The sequence below is a fragment of the Tenebrio molitor genome, chromosome 6, assembly GCF_963966145.1.
Source record: "Tenebrio molitor chromosome 6, icTenMoli1.1, whole genome shotgun sequence".
NCBI classification, from domain to species: domain Eukaryota; kingdom Metazoa; phylum Arthropoda; class Insecta; order Coleoptera; family Tenebrionidae; genus Tenebrio; species Tenebrio molitor.
This window is the reverse complement of record NC_091051.1, coordinates 5,521,197-5,537,330: the sequence shown is the minus strand read 5'-3', so window position 1 is coordinate 5,537,330 and position 16,134 is coordinate 5,521,197. Positions and strand designations below refer to the sequence as shown.

At 42.7% G+C, this 16,134-nt stretch overlaps 6 protein-coding genes across 6 annotated transcripts; 2 read left to right on the top strand and 4 right to left on the bottom strand.

The window, feature by feature from the left end:
- Window positions 1-1,894: 1,894 nt before the first annotated feature.
- Tfb1 (transcription factor B1) lies at window positions 1,895-4,501 on the bottom strand. The gene is made up of 5 exons (XM_069049971.1): window positions 4,139-4,501; window positions 3,918-4,090; window positions 3,699-3,864; window positions 2,408-3,274; window positions 1,895-2,354 (listed from the first exon to the last, which is right to left on the bottom strand). Exons 1-5 carry the CDS (start codon window positions 4,290-4,292, stop codon window positions 2,062-2,064), a joined length of 1,653 nt encoding a protein of 550 aa, XP_068906072.1. The 5' UTR covers window positions 4,293-4,501; the 3' UTR covers window positions 1,895-2,061.
- A 124-nt stretch (window positions 4,502-4,625) lies between these two features.
- On the top strand, window positions 4,626-9,073 carry bsf (bicoid stability factor). The gene is made up of 4 exons (XM_069049950.1): window positions 4,626-4,840; window positions 4,893-5,423; window positions 5,587-8,465; window positions 8,517-9,073. Exons 1-4 carry the CDS (start codon window positions 4,704-4,706, stop codon window positions 9,005-9,007), a joined length of 4,038 nt encoding a protein of 1,345 aa, XP_068906051.1. The 5' UTR covers window positions 4,626-4,703; the 3' UTR covers window positions 9,008-9,073.
- On the bottom strand, window positions 9,068-12,574 carry Syx5 (syntaxin 5). Its single transcript, XM_069049988.1, has 3 exons — window positions 11,914-12,574; window positions 9,662-9,991; window positions 9,068-9,613 (listed from the first exon to the last, which is right to left on the bottom strand). The coding sequence occupies exons 1-3, from the start codon at window positions 12,296-12,298 to the stop codon at window positions 9,225-9,227; spliced, it is 1,104 nt and encodes a 367-aa protein (XP_068906089.1). The 5' UTR covers window positions 12,299-12,574; the 3' UTR covers window positions 9,068-9,224.
- Window positions 10,136-11,884, bottom strand: LOC138132475 (uncharacterized). Its single transcript, XM_069049973.1, has one exon. It carries the CDS (start codon window positions 11,461-11,463, stop codon window positions 10,240-10,242), a length of 1,224 nt encoding a protein of 407 aa, XP_068906074.1. The 5' UTR covers window positions 11,464-11,884; the 3' UTR covers window positions 10,136-10,239.
- A 138-nt stretch (window positions 12,575-12,712) lies between the features above and the next one.
- On the top strand, window positions 12,713-15,302 carry Slh (sec1 family domain containing Slh). The gene is made up of 9 exons (XM_069049955.1): window positions 12,713-12,883; window positions 12,934-13,093; window positions 13,146-13,359; window positions 13,409-13,496; window positions 13,546-13,923; window positions 13,976-14,272; window positions 14,323-14,590; window positions 14,643-14,781; window positions 14,952-15,302. Exons 1-9 carry the CDS (start codon window positions 12,856-12,858, stop codon window positions 15,261-15,263), a joined length of 1,884 nt encoding a protein of 627 aa, XP_068906056.1. The 5' UTR covers window positions 12,713-12,855; the 3' UTR covers window positions 15,264-15,302.
- On the bottom strand, window positions 15,291-15,945 carry Trs20 (TRAPP subunit 20). The gene is made up of 2 exons (XM_069050001.1): window positions 15,696-15,945; window positions 15,291-15,648 (listed from the first exon to the last, which is right to left on the bottom strand). Exons 1-2 carry the CDS (start codon window positions 15,795-15,797, stop codon window positions 15,316-15,318), a joined length of 435 nt encoding a protein of 144 aa, XP_068906102.1. The 5' UTR covers window positions 15,798-15,945; the 3' UTR covers window positions 15,291-15,315.
- Between the last annotated feature and the right edge of the window lie 189 nt (window positions 15,946-16,134).

Below are 16,134 nucleotides of genomic sequence, written 5' to 3'. Positions count from 1 at the left end.
ATTACGATATATGAAGACCCGAGATATGACGGGTACGAGAAGTACCCACAATACGACAACGACTACATCCAACTGGACCTGAAGAGGCCACCCAGAGAATACGATCCCAGAGAATACGACTACAGATATTACGATCGAAGACCGTCCTACGACTACTACTATTAATTTATTTCTTGTCATTTGTATTTATTATACTTTGTAGCTTTTTAAATGTACGGCGACAATAAATTACATTAAAAATGTTGTGTTGCGACTTTTCCGACTATCAGGCGAAATTATGAAAAATGAGCGTTGCGAAACTAGGTATGAATATCTCGTAATTGCTTCTTATGGGTCCCATTTGAGAGATTCGAGAGGAAATTCTTTTTATGTGAAAATTCTCTTATTCCTTCTTGTTTATGTTACCATTTGCGCTTTTACGGCTATTAATTTAATGAGAGTTGGCTTTGTTGTAAAAAATTTACGGAGCTGAAAGAATGACGATGTACGAGTTGCTTGCGAATTGGAAAAAATGTAACTCGATGAGGACCTCAGATAATTTATTCTGATCTCTTGACGATAATAAAAAAACTCGAATGCCAAAGAATGTTTTTAAAATTTAAAAGTATGTAATAAAATGGCCGACTCACAATTTTTTTTGCAGAAGTTAAGGATAACAAGAAATATTTTGTTACAACAGAGATTTTGATTTATTAAATATAATAATTATTTTTAATGCATAAGTTAGTGGAAAACAAGTGTATTTATTTTATTTTATAAATTCTATAATTGATTTTTACTGCGACTAATATTAGACAAAATATACATCAAATTCATCAATTAGATATTAGATAATAAATAGTAGTTTATTTAACGAGTTCGCGTGTAATTTGGGCTTTTTTTGGCATGAGTGGGCCAGTTTAAAACTCGAGTGAAACGAGAGTTTTAAAGGTCCACGAGTGCCAAAAAAAGCCCAAATTACACAAGAACGAGTTGAATACAACATTTTTTTTTTCGACGAGTCCCCCAAAGGCTCCAAATCGCTGAAAATCTTTGAAATTAGCTTGACGTTTCGTTTTGACAAGTTGTCAAATTTATCAAAATCCGTTCACATAGGAGAAAATTCTCAAATTCTGACAGTGTCGAACAAAAAAATAAAATACGATTGAATTTTGCAAAAAAATTAAATAAAAAAACCTGTTTTCCAGGAACTTACAGTTTTTTCAGTAAGTACATATTTTTTTCCTTTTGGACGTAAAAATATAACATAATGCAGTAAGTGAAACTTTAGCTAAAATGAATCTTATTTTTATTCTCGTTCGCCTATAAATAATAATAATTACTTAAAATGTTATTATATACAAATATATCTTGAAAAATAAGTTAAAATTGAACACATTGTTTAAAGTAGGTATGTACTTGATTACTTACCTGATCATTCTTGATGGTGAAGGGAAATCATGATGATTCATTCCATTTTGTGCCGGATTCCCCTACAACAAGAAAGTTCTGGAAGAAATTCAGAAAAATAAAAATATTGTGTGTACCTCTCTAAAAAGCCCGAAAATGTCTTTCCTGAAGAACATTGAACTGCTTAATTTACATTAAAACGTTAAAAATACGGTAAAAACACTAAAAAATTGTGAATTCTATCAACGACAAGTGAAATGCGAATCGGATTTTTTTTCCGCGAACACGTAATTTATAACTAACAGAGACGAAAACGTTATCTAAATGCTTCTTCCGAACTTTGTTTTAAACCAAAATGCGTTAAAAACGAGAAAAATTCGATTAATAAAGGCACGCCACAATCTCACTTGATAAACAACTGAAAATCGCATCACCCGCGGAAAAGCGCGACGCCTGATGGGAATACTGGCGGGCATTTCAAATGTGTCATTCAAACCAACGCATGGTTTTGGTACATTTTATTACAATAACAAGAAAAATAGGACTTATAAATGAGACTCTAACAATATAAATTAATAAGAAGGTTTAAAAAATAATTGTCTTTTCGTTTTATTGCCATGAACAATAATGAAACACGAGGGAATAATACTGAACCGCCCCAAAAACTTTGTACTACCGGTTCTTGATCTTCTGCCAATTGCTAAATTTTTGGTAGGCGGCGTTCAGCAACTGATTGAGGTGTTTGGTCAGGTGGTGGGACAGCGGCGACAGTTCCCTGATCAGCTTGTCCTCGAACGGTTTCAGTTTGGCAGTATGGTACCTGTGCAGCGCTTCGTGCATTTTCACGGCTTTCTGCTCCAGGTTCGGCGTGTTCGGGGGAAAACACTTCCAGAAGTGGCTCAGCAACTCGCACAACGCCAGATACAGGTTCCTCACCTCGTTCTCGATGTCGGACGGCACCAGTTCTGAAATCGTCGCGATTAGACGAAAGTCGCGTGGTCGGTCGGGGGACACTTACGCGCCAGCGACTGCTCCTGGAAGCCGCGCATCAAGGCCCCGCCCGGCGACAGCTCCCCCAGAGCCCCCACCGCCGCCGCCGGGCTCACCAACGAGCTGCTGGAGTGCCGGACTTGCCACTGCTTCGTCTCGTGGACGACGCTCCGCAGCACCGCTGACGTCTCGTTGGGGTTCAGCTGTTCCATGTTCGTGTCGGGCATGGGGCCGTGGAGGTACCGCTCCACTTTCGACAAGGTCAGACTAGGTCCGGAGACGGCGGTGCTGCTACCGGCCGCATCCAGGTCGTCGTACGTGATTTTGCTTTGGATTCGCTTCTTTTTGGCCACGTGGCCCTCCTCGGGCTTCTCCAGGTCGCCCACGCTGCCGTTCTGCTTCGGCGCGTTTTTCGCTTCGGCTTCCGCGGCTTCGCTCACTTTCTTCGTTGCTTTTAACACCATTATCGAGTGCTGGTTGAACCGCTTGATCATGGCTTGACTGACTGTTCCCGTGATTACGTTCATCTTTTCGTTCGCCACGCCGTAACCTTCGTCCAAGGTTTTGTCTTCGAATTCGGTTATATTTACTAGAGGATCGTCCACGCCGGTCTGAATGTCGCGCTTCATCTCCTGATCGTCGATCTTGCCGCATTCCGTGAACAAGTCTTTGCTCTCGGCGTATTTTCGGTCCCGGTGGAAATAATGTGATTGAAAAAATTTCGTCCAAAACTGAGATTCGGATAGTTTCGCGGGGACGTTCTCCACATATTTTTTCTTGACCGCCGGGTATGTTTTGAAAATACATTCGATTATGTCTGGAGTTATGTTGTATTTCAACCCGTTACATCCGTCGGTTTGAGGTTTAATATCGGCTAAGAAGGCACCGGAAACACCTGAAAGTTAAATTCCCTCTTATTTATCTCAACCGGAAATTGTGAAATAAACAAAAACACTTAACAAATAACTGACTACATAAAAATAATCAATATGATCAAGAGATTTTATTAAACGTCCTATAAACATCGCTGGAACCTTTTTATGGAATAGATTAATCTGGTTTATGATTACATAACTTTTATGAGAGTGTTAAGTAACAACTTGCAAGTTATTAATGAAATTTTTGTAATTTCTTGCCTCTTGACAACCTTGCAAACAGGCCCAAAGTAAAATTATTAATTCAACTCAGTCATCTTAAATACTTCTACTTTTATTAGAATAACTGACATAATTTTTTTTTGTGATTGCTTTTCTGTGCCAACAAAAAAAAATACTATTATATAAATTCCTCAAGAAAAACAACTCAGATGAACCACAAACCAATATCTTGAGGTTGCTGCTTCTGTTTCTGAGTGTACTGTGAGGCGTGTTGTGCCCAAAATTCCTCAGAAGATACCACTTCAGTCATAACCAAGTCTTTGTAAAGCTGCAATAATGCAGGATTCGACGATAACAATTTATTTTTTTCTTCTAATTCCCTGTCCACCTAAAATTCGACTATTCACACCTTATTCCAATAAAACAATTTTTGTTTGTTACTTTTCTCTTAAATTTTGGCAGTAAGGTTTGTAGCATCTCTTTGACTTTGTCTCTGTCGGCCAATTGCGCCTGGAGACCGTTGCGATTCGTAAAGTGGAACGTCGACGACACTCCATTGTGAAGCACGACTTGCAACTGCACTTTAACTTTTCCTTCCGGCGATATTTTTTGAGCTGGAACAGACTATTCGATGGAAGTTCAGGTACATTTTGAACGCTCACATTTGATGTCAGCGTAAGGGTGAGAGACCGCAACGGTGTCCCTGTTTTCCACCATCCAAATCAGGCGCTGGTCCATCAAGAACAGCGTGCCGTCACCCTTTTTGTACCGGACTTGGGGCACCTGGAGCAAGACGTCTTCACTCGACGTAGTCATGGTTAAGTCACACAATCACAATTAATTCAACATTTACTTAAAGCTTAATATGTACGGTTTCATAATAAACACTTAACAAATCACAATTCTTCTTATTTAAACCGATAAACCCAACTTTTAGCACTTGAGAGTTTCTAACCTATTTGGATACATGAATGATATGAAGTTGACAGCGCGACGACTCGGTCAGCAGTCGTACCAACCAACATCATTTTACAACTTTTACGTAATTTCTAGCCTGAAAACCACATTTCCATCACGCCAATATCTACTTGTTGTAGAAGTTTTGTTAAAATTCATGGTGTATTTCGATACAGTAATGATTATTAATAAATATCGCTAAACCAGAACGACAATTTAGGCGATAAAATTCCCTAAATGCTTTAGTCGCACACTAAAACCACGAGAAGCATGGCTTCAATTCTCCGCTCATCGAAATTCGTCCGATACATTGCCGGTTTCGCGAGAAATGTTGTACTTAACACACCACGAGAGTTCGACGGGAACCTCGTCAACACCACACAATGCCTTTGCGGGGCGATCCCTCGGTAAGTCCATCAACCGGCGTCCGTCTAACATTACGCAATATTCAACTTTTAGCTCTTTCGCCTCCCAAATACCGGCACAACACGATCAAGGCTTAGAAAACAGTCTGAAAAGACTCGATCAAGATGTGAGGAAAGTCGGGCGAATATCACGACGTGATATTGAAGATGTCCTCGAAGAAATCAGAAACACACGCTCCGCGACCAGCTCACAGTCGCTTCTAGTGATCAGATGTTGCGGCAATTTGGTCCCGGAAGAATTGCCGGAAGTACGCACCAAACTGGTGCAAGAAATTTGGAACACCTTACATAAATTAAATGTACCCATGGATATATCACATTATAATGCTTTGTTGAGGGTTTATCTAGAGAATGAGCATCCATTTTCACCCACAGAGTTTTTGGCAGATTTGGAAAGTAAAGGAATAGAACCAAATCGCGTCACATATCAACGGTTGATAGCTAGATATTGTCAAGTAGGGGACATCGAAGGGGCAACGAAGATTCTGGAGTTTATGAAAGATAAACAGCTGCCAGTTAACGAAAATGTATTCAATGCTCTCATTGTTGGACACTCACAGACGGGGTATGAAATTTGAGTATAAAAAATTAAATAAAAGCGTTTATCGCTAGTTGGGGTCAAAGTCCACGCTCTATTATGTTGTTTTTGCGACCAATCAAATCAATTTTTTTCCGTTATTAGTCGTTAATGTACTGTACTGTATGTAACATTGTCCATGTTTTTAAAGGGATATGGATTCAGCACAAGGAATTCTGGGAGTGATGACTCAAGCAGGTTTGGAACCTAGCGCCGACACTTACACGACTCTCCTCTGCGGTTACGGCAAAAAAGGGGACATTGACGCAATCAACAAAATCTTGCAGGAATGCGAAAGCAAAGAAATTTATTTACTTGATAAAGATTACTTAGATATAATATACGCATTGGCCACTAACGGTCACGGCGAACATATCCCCCCTATTTTGAATAAAGTTCGCCGCGCCATCGGTTATAACCAAGACGCCATAAATGTGATTTTGCGTCTGATCAACAAGGGCGAAGAGGATTCCGCTTTCCTTATCCTTGAAACAATCGTACGGTCGACGAGGAGCGAAGGGACGCTCGCCCCCGTGGGAAGTTTCTACGTGAAACAACTAGTCAAGGCTAACAGGCCTGTGGAGAAGATCGTCGAGCTCTGCAATAAATTAGAAACGAACGGAATGTACGAGCGCGGTTTGTCTTTGGCCGCACAAGTCAGTCTCGAGATGGGTAATGATAAAATAGCGTATCCTCTTTTGGAGGAGTTGAGTAAAAGGGATATCCCGATCAGACAACATTACTTCTGGCCTTTGATAATCGCCAAAGCTAGTGATCCTTCTGGGCATGGGGTTCTGGAGGTGTTGCAACAGATGAACGAATTTAAAATCGCCCCAAATAATGAAACCTTGAGGGAATACGTCATTCCGAATTTGAAAGGCACGAGCAGCGAGATTCTGGCACTGTTGCGAACCGCCAACATCTCCCTGGGAGTGTCGTCGTCAAATCTCGTCCACTTTTTGTTGCACAAAAACGATATTAAAGAAGCCGCCGTTATTTCGTCACAAGTAAACTCCTACTACAACCCCGACCTGTTCAAGCGTCCTCTAACTAACGCATTTTACAAAACGGGAGATCTAGACTCTTACATTAAGATCGTGCGCAACATGTACGAGAATTTGGACAGATTGAAATTCCTCGAAGACGACGAGTCCGCACCGTCGGTCGACAAGACCGAAGTCGTCGGGAATTTGGTACTGGAATTGTCGACTCCTCATCGCCACTTCCTCGAAAATATCGAGAACGTCCTTCGGGGCTTGACTGAACAGGGTTTGAGCATTTCGACGACTGTTGCGGAAAAGCTTCAAGATAAACTGGGAGAGAAGATGACCGAAGAGATCTCGAGTCTCTTGGGTAAGCTTACGTCAGGTGAACTTACTCCAGTTCCGATCGCTAGAAAACCTCCATCGTACACTCCTTCGCATCAAATGAACGTCGAGCAGTTGGAGAGACTCGTTTCTAATTTAGACGCCAAGAAACAAGACACCAACGGTCTGAAACGTCAGTTGTTGACTCTCTATTACCGAGCAAAGAATCTAGAGAAGACCGAAAAGTTGTTGGAGGAGCTTGAAAGTAACGGATTTGTTTATACCGCCGGAATCTACGCCCAATTGGCGGATCTGTACGCCCACCACGACAACTTGGAGAAGTCCCTCCATTACTACAACAAGCTTAAAGAAGTACAAGAGAAAGATGACTTCAAGATGGACGAGTCTAAGATTCTGAGTGTGGCTCATTTGTTGGTTCGATCTGGAAAATTCGAAGAAGCTATCACTCTTATCGAGAATACACCTCGAGACACTCGTCAAGAAGACAGAGGTTTCAGTTATGGAGCGCAGACTTGGCGATTCCTCAATTATTTGGCAGAAGAAGGTCGCGTCGACGATTTGAACACGCTGTTCGACGCCCTGGTCCGCAAGGAGTTCATCGAAGTGAACAACGTCCTCCTGGGACCTCTGGTCAAGGTGCATCTGGTGAACAAAGACCTGGACAAGGCGCTGGAGAAGTTCGAATGGTGCGTGCACCAGTTCAGGGCGACTCCGTGGAAGAACGAACTCGCCTGTCAACTAATCCAAAACGAAGACGCAGAGAAGCTGCAAAAACTGACCGACTTGTCGACGTCGATCCACGGCGAAATCAACAGTCTCTACGACTTGGTGTTCGCTTTCGTCGAGTGCGGCAGAGTGAGGCAAGCCCGGAAGATCCTGGAGACGCCGGGTTTGCAAAACAGACCGCAGCGCATCAACACCAGATGCGAGCGCTACAGGCAGGAGGGAATGGTCAAGCCTCTGGAAGGCTTGAAGGACGCGACCAAAGATCTGGACCACATCAACAGAAACGACATCTACTTCCAGCTCTTGTTGAGCTACATCAAGCAAGAGGAGGTCGAGAAAGCGCTGGGGCTTTGGACGCAAATGCAGGAAGAAGATCTGCTGCCGACTGACGAGTTTCTGATCAGTTTGGGACAATTCCTGAAGAGCAAAGGAGTAACCGTGCCGTTCCAGATTCCGGAGTCTCGAACCGCCGCCCCCCCGGTGACGCAAACAGAGAGGGCGGTGCAGATGTTCAGGAAGAAGATGAAAGCGGGAGACGCGCAGGGCGCTCTGCAATACTACAACCCCAACGACTACAGCTTCACCGCGACAGATGCGTCTTTGTTGATCGAGAAGTTGCTGCAGAGCGACCGAATCGGCGAAGCCACCAAGATCGCGTTCCACCTGTTGGACAGGAATTCCGCCCCCATCACAAGAGTATTTAAATTTTTATTGAACAAGTTGGCGAGCGCTGGCGATCTGGATTCGTTGGCCATCATAGACTCGAAGATATCGCAAGATCTGAAGAAGAACATCTCGTTCGACAACAGACTTTGCCACGCCAATCTAATAGCAGGAAGAGCCGCACAGTATTTAGACAAATTGGAAGAAGAGATCGACAGTGCCAAAAGCGAAGACATCAAAGCGATCGAAGAGAAGTTTCCGCGAGGGGGCGCTTACGGCATCCTGGAACGACACCCGGAACTGATCGAGAGATGTAAGTCGGACGGTTTTATTGTTGTTTTGAGTTGAGGTTCGATTGTTTCAGATGAAACTCTGGCGATCAAGTACGGTGAGAGGGGAATAGTGGCGCCACTGAACGTCTTGTGGACCAACTACTTCATCACGGGAAACGACGCCAAAGCCGAGGAGATCTGGGACAAATATCTCAAGGACGCCCCCAGGATAATGTTCCAGAGGATAGTGCACACCGCCCGAGACACCACCGACGAGAACTTGATCAAAAAATTGATCGAACATTTGAAAACGAGCAACGTGACGGAAGGAGCGGTCGGCAACGCTTACAGCTGTCTGTTGGACGTTTTGGTGTCGAAAAATAACGTCGAAGAGATTCCGACGGTGTTCGAAACGGCGGTGAAAGATGCCGGAATCACGCACGTCAACAGAACCGCGATCGTTAGAGTCAAAGAAGTATACGATAAGTTAGGTAAGCCGTTTAATCATCCCATTCCCCCGAAAAACGCGAAGAGTATGACCAGTACGACTTCGTCGAGCGAAGAGGACGCTAAGAGAGCGTAATTTAGAGTGTTTCCAGTTATGTTAATTTATATTAAATTGTTTTTTAAAATAAAAGTGTAGTTCAGGTTTTATGTTTTTATTCATAATATATTGTCTCTCGTAATTTCGCAGTAACAATATCACTTTAAGAAACGTTTTTTGCAATCCTACCTAATAAATAATAAAATAGTAACAATAAAAAATGTTTCTCTGAAGTGTCCCAACCTTCCTATCGATACTACGCCAAGAACACCACGAAAAATATAAAAAAGAATATAAGAACCCCGAAGATTTTTATCATGAGCCACCGGTTCGACGTCACTGACTGGAAATACTTGACAATCTGCGCGTGGGCAGCCTCTATGTTCAATTCGGCGTCTTGCACGTTCGTGTCGATTCTTTCCACCATTTCTTCTTGTTCTTTGACCATGTGGGCCAGCTGCTGAAAGATCCCTCCCAACTCGACGATCGTCGACTCGATGTTCTGCATCGTCTCGGCCCTGCTCTGCAGGTAATTGTCCGTCTCGTCGTACATCAGCGCCGCCTGCATCTGGCTCCTCTGCGGGACCAGCGCCGACCCCTCCAAGTTGATGCTGACCTGGTCCTGCTCCTGCAGCAGCAGGCTCCCTGCACCCATCGACAATTAGCCAAAACTCACCCCCGTCGAGTTCTCACCTTGTGCCGACGACGAGACCGGCGGAGGCGGCAGCCCCCCTTGCGAAAATTGCTCCCTTCTGGTTTTTTGGTGCTTGAGGTTCTCCGTCCTCACCTCCAAGATCTGCTTGAAATCCGTCGACATGGTTGCCAGCTTGGACTGCAGCGCCAACACCACGCTGCTGGAGTGCGACTGCAGGTGTCTTCCCGTCGTGAGGTGCTTCTGTTTCTTCGAGACATCCTGCAGCTGGGCTATTTGTTGGTTCAAGCTGCTCAGGTCGCCTTTGATTATGTAAGTCAGTTCCTGGATCTCGGCGGTGCGGTCGTCAAACAGCGATTTTCGCTTGGCCACTGCAACAACTCCTGATTACCGCCGACGCCGACATTTCTCTAATTCAAAGAAATTATTTCATAAGAGTACCACAAGGAGGGGGATTCAAACTACAAACCACGCAAGTGATGTAACTCTTTTACTTCATTAAAAAAAAAAAAAAAAACATGTAAACATTACTTTATTAACGATGGATTTTAAAAGTGTGTTAACATTTACTGAACTACACAATTACATTTCATTTAATCGGATTTCAACAATGGCTTTTTTAAATCCAGCCTCTTCGCATGAATTCGTGGACGATGAAGTACCCCTTTTGTTTGCACTTTTCTGAAGCTGGTTTTTCATTTTGAAAATCTTTTTCGCTGATGTTTTCCATTTCCGTAGAATCTGCGTCTTCAGCATATGTCGGTCGCAACATTAGTATGAGGTGAAAAAATTCTAACCGTTTTGCCACGTTTTGTAATTCACTCAAAAAAGCCTCGAATCCAAATGGCGACACATCGCATTTCAGTTTCTTCAAGTACTTTATTAACTGACCGTGATAGTAAGCCAAGAGATGATCGCAGTGCTCCTTTATGACAGGTAACTGGACGCTGTTGAACAAGAAGAAGATCACATCTCTAGCCAAAGAACTGTACTCGTATATTTGATAGTCGACGAATTTCACATCGACTGTTTTCCCATCGACAATTTTCACCATAATATTGTTGGTCCACATATCGTTATGAACGAGACTCATAAAAGGACTTGAAAATGTTTTATCATTTCTCGTCGTTGCGTGAGAGCTGGATTCGTTAAAATTATCTTTGATTTTTTCCAAATTATCAAAACAGAACTTATCACCTTTAATCAAGTCGAGCATCGACTTTGTGACGTTCTCGTGTGCGGTCTTATCCGCCACGTACATTTGGAATTCTTGGAAAAACGGTCCCAACTTCTCCTCGAACACCTCCGGTTTATGCAGCTTCAACGCTATACTGGTGCTGTGCAACTCTGCCACTTTTTCCAAAACCAATTCGCTCTGGACCAGGTCGAAACCTACTCTCCTGTCGATGATTGAAAATCCTTCGGCTTTTATGTTCTTGATAAGCAAAACGGCGTCTTCGTCGATTCTGTCGCTGGACGGGTCCAGACTGAACCTGGCACCGTAAAAGTCGGGCACGGAACTCAACAACTGCGTAAATCCTTGTTCCTTTTGGAAGTTCCTCAAGCAAGGCACGATGGTTTCGTAATAACCGACTTCATTGAAGTAGATGCGCGGGCTGTTGAACAACTTCTGAACGTATTCGTTTTGCGGGAGCATCTTCGCCACTCCGTGTAAAATCTTTTCTTCTTTACCATCCTTCACGGTGATGTCGACGGCGTAAATCAAGCTGCAATAGTTATCCCCGGCTGATGTCAGTTTCGCAACGGAAGCACCAATAAACTCCGATTCGCCCAACATGGGGCGGACCAACTCCGGAAGATTTTTTATTTCATACGCGGCCATTCTGATCGGCGCTCTTCAGATAACTGCGATTTTAAGGATAATTATGACAATGCAAGATTACGAAGGTTAAATAACTGATAATTATGATCACGTGTGAAGGTTAGATCCTCAGTCTGACTGGAAATAGTAAATCTAAACACACAGGTTGTTATCCCTACTCTAGTTGCCTATTTACTCAGCTACATCACTCAGTAGTATTAATAGATTCTGCTGTACCATTGGCGCAACTCCTCTCGCAATGTTAAGCAACAAATTTCCAAATATTAATTTAAAATAATGTTTTGTTTTTAAAGATTCACGTTGCTCGTAACAGGTGAAAAAAAATCCGGAATTAATTCTTGTGGTACTCGGGATGACGCAACTCGATTTATTTAAGGAATACATTTTAATCGTTTACACTCAGGGGTAAAAGAAACGGCAAAACACACTCAATCCCAATTTTGTACTTACACAGAGTCAGTTTTTCTAGTTTGGCGTAGGTGCTGGCAATATTTCGGCCGATGTTTTTGGCTATGAGCATAAATTCCGAGTGGCTTTGTATAACTTTGGACTTCTTGGGGTCGCGTACAGCCACGGCTCTGGCAATGCTGCGCCCTTGCAAAGTCTGTATGGTATTTACGAATTCACTAGTCCTGTCTCTCGCAGCCATTACCGGTTCTGGTTCGGTGTAATCTTCGGTGGTGAGATCGTCTTCTAGGTAGTAATCTTGGGGCACATTGTTCGGATATGCACTGTTGACGTAAGTGAGGTTAGATTGTTTCGACCACGAATTGTCGTTCGATACGACTACAAGAGGCTCGGTTTCGGAGCCAGCGCGGCGTCTTCTAGGGAGCATTGCATTCTTGAGTTCTCACTCCGAGAAATTAAACGACTAATGGGGCGAAATCGTACTTTCACATATGCTCCAGGAACTGGACGAGTATTGGCTTCGTAAATTCACGTTTCACAATTTGGCACTAAACAACGCACTCTGAGATTTTCAAACGATACCACTGACACCCTCACGCAATTTTAACGGCGGTTTCACCTCAAAAATTAGATTTTGTAGAGAATTTTGACAATTAAAGATGACACATACTCAAACCCGTCACTTTGCCAGGTGTACCAACACGAGTACACGTAACAATTATTGCAAAAGTTAATTGAGTGGACATCAAGAGAGGATAGTGTTAATATTTAAGACTAATTAAGAAATTCGATGGTTTCTATTGATTTTAATCTCTAATGGAAGACCGATTCGTTAATTTAAAGTGGAAATTGTCATTGTCTAAGTTGGCAGTAATGATAGTTGTCAAATGAACACGTCAGCTGTTTATTGTAATTTTTTGAAAAATCGCCCTGTTCAAACAGGACATCTATTAAAACTTGTCCGTGAGTTAAATTCAATCCAAAATGACTTCACTGCGTCAGAAGCAAATCAGTAAGTCTTTTTACGCACTCAAGTAACACCCTTCTAACCTCACTTTTTAGATGCCCTAAAACAAATGTTAAATTTAAATCAACCCCAGAGCAAACTGAGCGCCTCAGAACCAAAATGGAAAGTACTAATTTACGACAGCGTAGGTCAAGATATTATTTCCGTGTTGATTTCTGTGAAAGAGTTGAGAGAATTAGGGGTGACATTATTTGTGTAAATGTTTTATTTATAAAGTTTAATTCCCTTTAAAATGCGCGTTTTCCAGTCAGTTGCATTCAGATCGCGATCCAATCCCTGAAGTGCCTGCTGTTTACTTTTGTGCCCCTACAGATGAGAATTTGGGGCGAATAGCGCAAGATTTCCAAAAAGGGGTGTACGATATTTATCATTTAAACTTTATTTCAGCCATTTCCAGACAAAAACTTGAAGATCTCGCCTCCGCGGCCTTACAAGCTAATTGCGTTGCCAACATTCATAAAGTAAAGTCCCTGATGAATTATGAAAATAAAATAAATATTTGTTTTCCAGGTGTATGATCAGTATGTTAATTTTATTTCTTTAGATGATGACATGTTTATACTAAAAAATCAAAATAGTGACGCGCTATCATATTACGGTAACTTCTCAACTTAAATGAGGTTTTTTGGCGAAATTTGTCATTTCAGCTATTAATAAGGGCGACATAAAAGATACGGAAATGGACGAGATAATGAATCGAATAGTCGACTCGTTATTCTCGGTTTTCGTAACTTTAGGTACGGTCCCGATTATCCGCAGCCCCAAAGGGAACGCTGCCGAGATGGTCGCGAAAAAACTCGAGAAAAAGTTGCGTGAAAATTTGGCGGATGCGCGAAATAATTTGTTGCATTCGGACACCCAATCGGGAAATTTCAATTTCCAAAGGCCTCTTTTGATCGTTTTGGACAGGAACGTCGACATGGCGACCCCGCTACACCACACGTGGACGTATCAAGCTCTGGCGCACGATTTGCTAAATCTGAACCTAAATCGGGTCATCATTGAAGAAAGCACACCAACTGGAGGTGGTTGTTGCGTCGCTTCTCGTATTTCAAAGCGAAATCTATTTATTTGTAGGGGCGCGGGCCAAGAATCGAACGTGCGAGCTCGACACGAAAGACAAATTTTGGTCGGGGCACAAGGGCTCCCCTTTCCCCACTGTTGCTGAAGCTATCCAAGAAGAGCTGGAACAGTACAGATCGTCAGAAGAAGAAGTAAAGAAATTGAAAACGTCGATGGGAATCGACGGAGAGAACGACATAGCGCTGTCTTTAGTTACGGACAACACGGCGAAAATCACGTCGGCGGTGAACTCGCTACCGCAGCTTCTCGAAAGAAAGAGACTAATAGACATGCACACCTCAATTGCAACTTGTCAGTATCAAAAATGCTGTTTTCTCTCATTAAAATGTATTGTTTCTTAGCTGTACTCAACGTGATTAAATCCAGAAAACTGGACAACTTCTTTGAGCTGGAGGAGAAAATTTTGAGCAAGACTCAGGCTCTGGACAAGACGATTTACGATTTGATCGCAGATCCTGGGACTGGCACCCCTGAAGACAAAATGCGATTGTTTATAATTTTTTACATTTGTACTCCTCACATAAGCGACAGTGACCTGAAGAGGTACGAAACGGCTCTAACTGAAGCCGGATGCGATTTGTCTCCAACCCATTACATCAAAAGATGGAAGTATGGACCACCGAAATCTGTAACAAACTGGTTTATAAGACTGAAATTTTAGGAGCTACGCCAAAATGGCGTCGGGTTCCAATCAGTACGAAGGTGCCGGCACTAAAACTGTCAACATGTTCTCCAAATTGGTGTCTCACGGCTCCAATTTTGTTATGGAAGGTGTTAAAAATTTAGTAATCAAACGGCACGTAAGTTATTGGTTAGCATTCTTCCCACCAACACTTGCGCGAGTCACGTGGGATATCTACGGCTTTTGATTCGTTGGTATGGATCACGTGACTCGGTCTGGGTGGGAACCAAGTGTACTGTTACCTACTTGAGATTTCATTTTTTTAATACCCGCATAACGGAATTGTAGAATCTGCCCGTTACGCGCATCGTGGACCATCTGATGGAGTTCAAAAACAGTCCAGAAATGGACGACTACCATTACTTAGACCCGAAGCAACTGAGAGTGACGGAAATCCCAAGGAATCGTTCTCCATTTCAAGATGCAATAGTTTTTATCGTGGGAGGCGGAAATTATATTGAGTATCAAAACTTGGTGGACTACGCCAAACAAAAAACTTCCGCCGGGAACACCAAGAGGATAACTTACGGCTCCTCGACGCTCGCCAACGCTAAACAATTTTTAAAGCAACTCTCCCTGTTAGGACAAGAAATTATATAACTTTTTACATAAAAATAAATAAATTCGTTATCACGTAAATTGTATAATTTATTCAACTTGACAAGTATTTTTTCCCATACAGTTGCGCTTTTTTCTCAAACGCCGCTGATTTAATCACTGTGTTTTCTTCATAAAAAGGATTGAGGGAGTGTTTGATGTAGGCCTCGTAAATTTCCGAAAAAAAGTTCTTAATCCCGTCGTCGTTTCTGTTGTCGTGCACCATCACGAACCTGATGAGACTCGCGGTGACGAACGCAGAAACGAACCACTGATTGAACTTATCAACTGATTTCAAGTTCATATTGTGAGTCTTCCATTTGTGCTCGTCGATCAGGTCCAAAGCCGAATGGGCAATGAACTGGTTCAAGTGGCGATGGTCCTCCTTCTGAAACGCAAAACCTCAACAGGGGCTGTGCGCCAGCGCCGCCCTACCTTGGGGTCTTTGCTGTTAGTGAACTCCATCTCGAATAGGGGCAAATCCTTGTGGCCCACGATCACGAAATAATAACTACCGATCATTTTTGAAGTCTTCATAAACGCGGTCTTCGCAAGAAAAACAAAACTCCCCTTGACAACTTGTTGACACTGATGTCAAAATTTTGAGGTTATGCAGTCGAGTGGCTGGTGGCGCGCTAAATTCAAACATCCGGGTTAAAGGGAAACTCGGATTCGCGACCGTGAATAACGTAATGTTTTTACTTTCACTGTGATATCTTTTGACGAATTTTTTGTTTCTCCGACTCTCTCCGATGTGTAAACAACCAATTAATGTTTTTTGGAGTAGCGTAAACGGATTTGAGTTTCTCCTGGGACGTGTGAAGGTCAAAATTGTACGAGCTTGGCTAAAATGTGCCATGCAAGAGTCACATCG

Coding starts and splice junctions, on each gene's coding strand:
- bsf (XM_069049950.1), top strand. CDS start 4,704: ATGGCTTCAATTCTCCGCTCATCGAAATTCGTCCGATACATTGCCGGT. Junction 4,841..4,892: donor CTTTGCGGGGCGATCCCTCG/GTAAGTCCATCA, acceptor TTCAACTTTTAG/CTCTTTCGCCTCCCAAATAC. Junction 8,466..8,516: donor CCCGGAACTGATCGAGAGAT/GTAAGTCGGACG, acceptor CGATTGTTTCAG/ATGAAACTCTGGCGATCAAG.
- LOC138132475 (XM_069049973.1), bottom strand. CDS start 11,463: ATGGCCGCGTATGAAATAAAAAATCTTCCGGAGTTGGTCCGCCCCATG.
- Trs20 (XM_069050001.1), bottom strand. CDS start 15,797: ATGAAGACTTCAAAAATGATCGGTAGTTATTATTTCGTGATCGTGGGC. Junction 15,649..15,695: donor CTAACAGCAAAGACCCCAAG/GTAGGGCGGCGC, acceptor TTTGCGTTTCAG/AAGGAGGACCATCGCCACTT.
- Syx5 (XM_069049988.1), bottom strand. CDS start 12,298: ATGCTCCCTAGAAGACGCCGCGCTGGCTCCGAAACCGAGCCTCTTGTA. Junction 9,992..11,913: donor ACTAGAAAAACTGACTCTGT/GTAAGTACAAAA, acceptor GAGTTGTTGCAG/TGGCCAAGCGAAAATCGCTG. Junction 9,614..9,661: donor GGTCTCGTCGTCGGCACAAG/GTGAGAACTCGA, acceptor CGATGGGTGCAG/GGAGCCTGCTGCTGCAGGAG.
- Slh (XM_069049955.1), top strand. CDS start 12,856: ATGACTTCACTGCGTCAGAAGCAAATCA. Junction 14,273..14,322: donor GCACACCTCAATTGCAACTT/GTCAGTATCAAA, acceptor ATTGTTTCTTAG/CTGTACTCAACGTGATTAAA. Junction 14,591..14,642: donor CATTACATCAAAAGATGGAA/GTATGGACCACC, acceptor CTGAAATTTTAG/GAGCTACGCCAAAATGGCGT.
- Tfb1 (XM_069049971.1), bottom strand. CDS start 4,292: ATGACTACGTCGAGTGAAGACGTCTTGCTCCAGGTGCCCCAAGTCCGG. Junction 3,865..3,917: donor TGCCAAAATTTAAGAGAAAA/GTAACAAACAAA, acceptor GTCGAATTTTAG/GTGGACAGGGAATTAGAAGA. Junction 2,355..2,407: donor CCAGGAGCAGTCGCTGGCGC/GTAAGTGTCCCC, acceptor CGACGATTTCAG/AACTGGTGCCGTCCGACATC.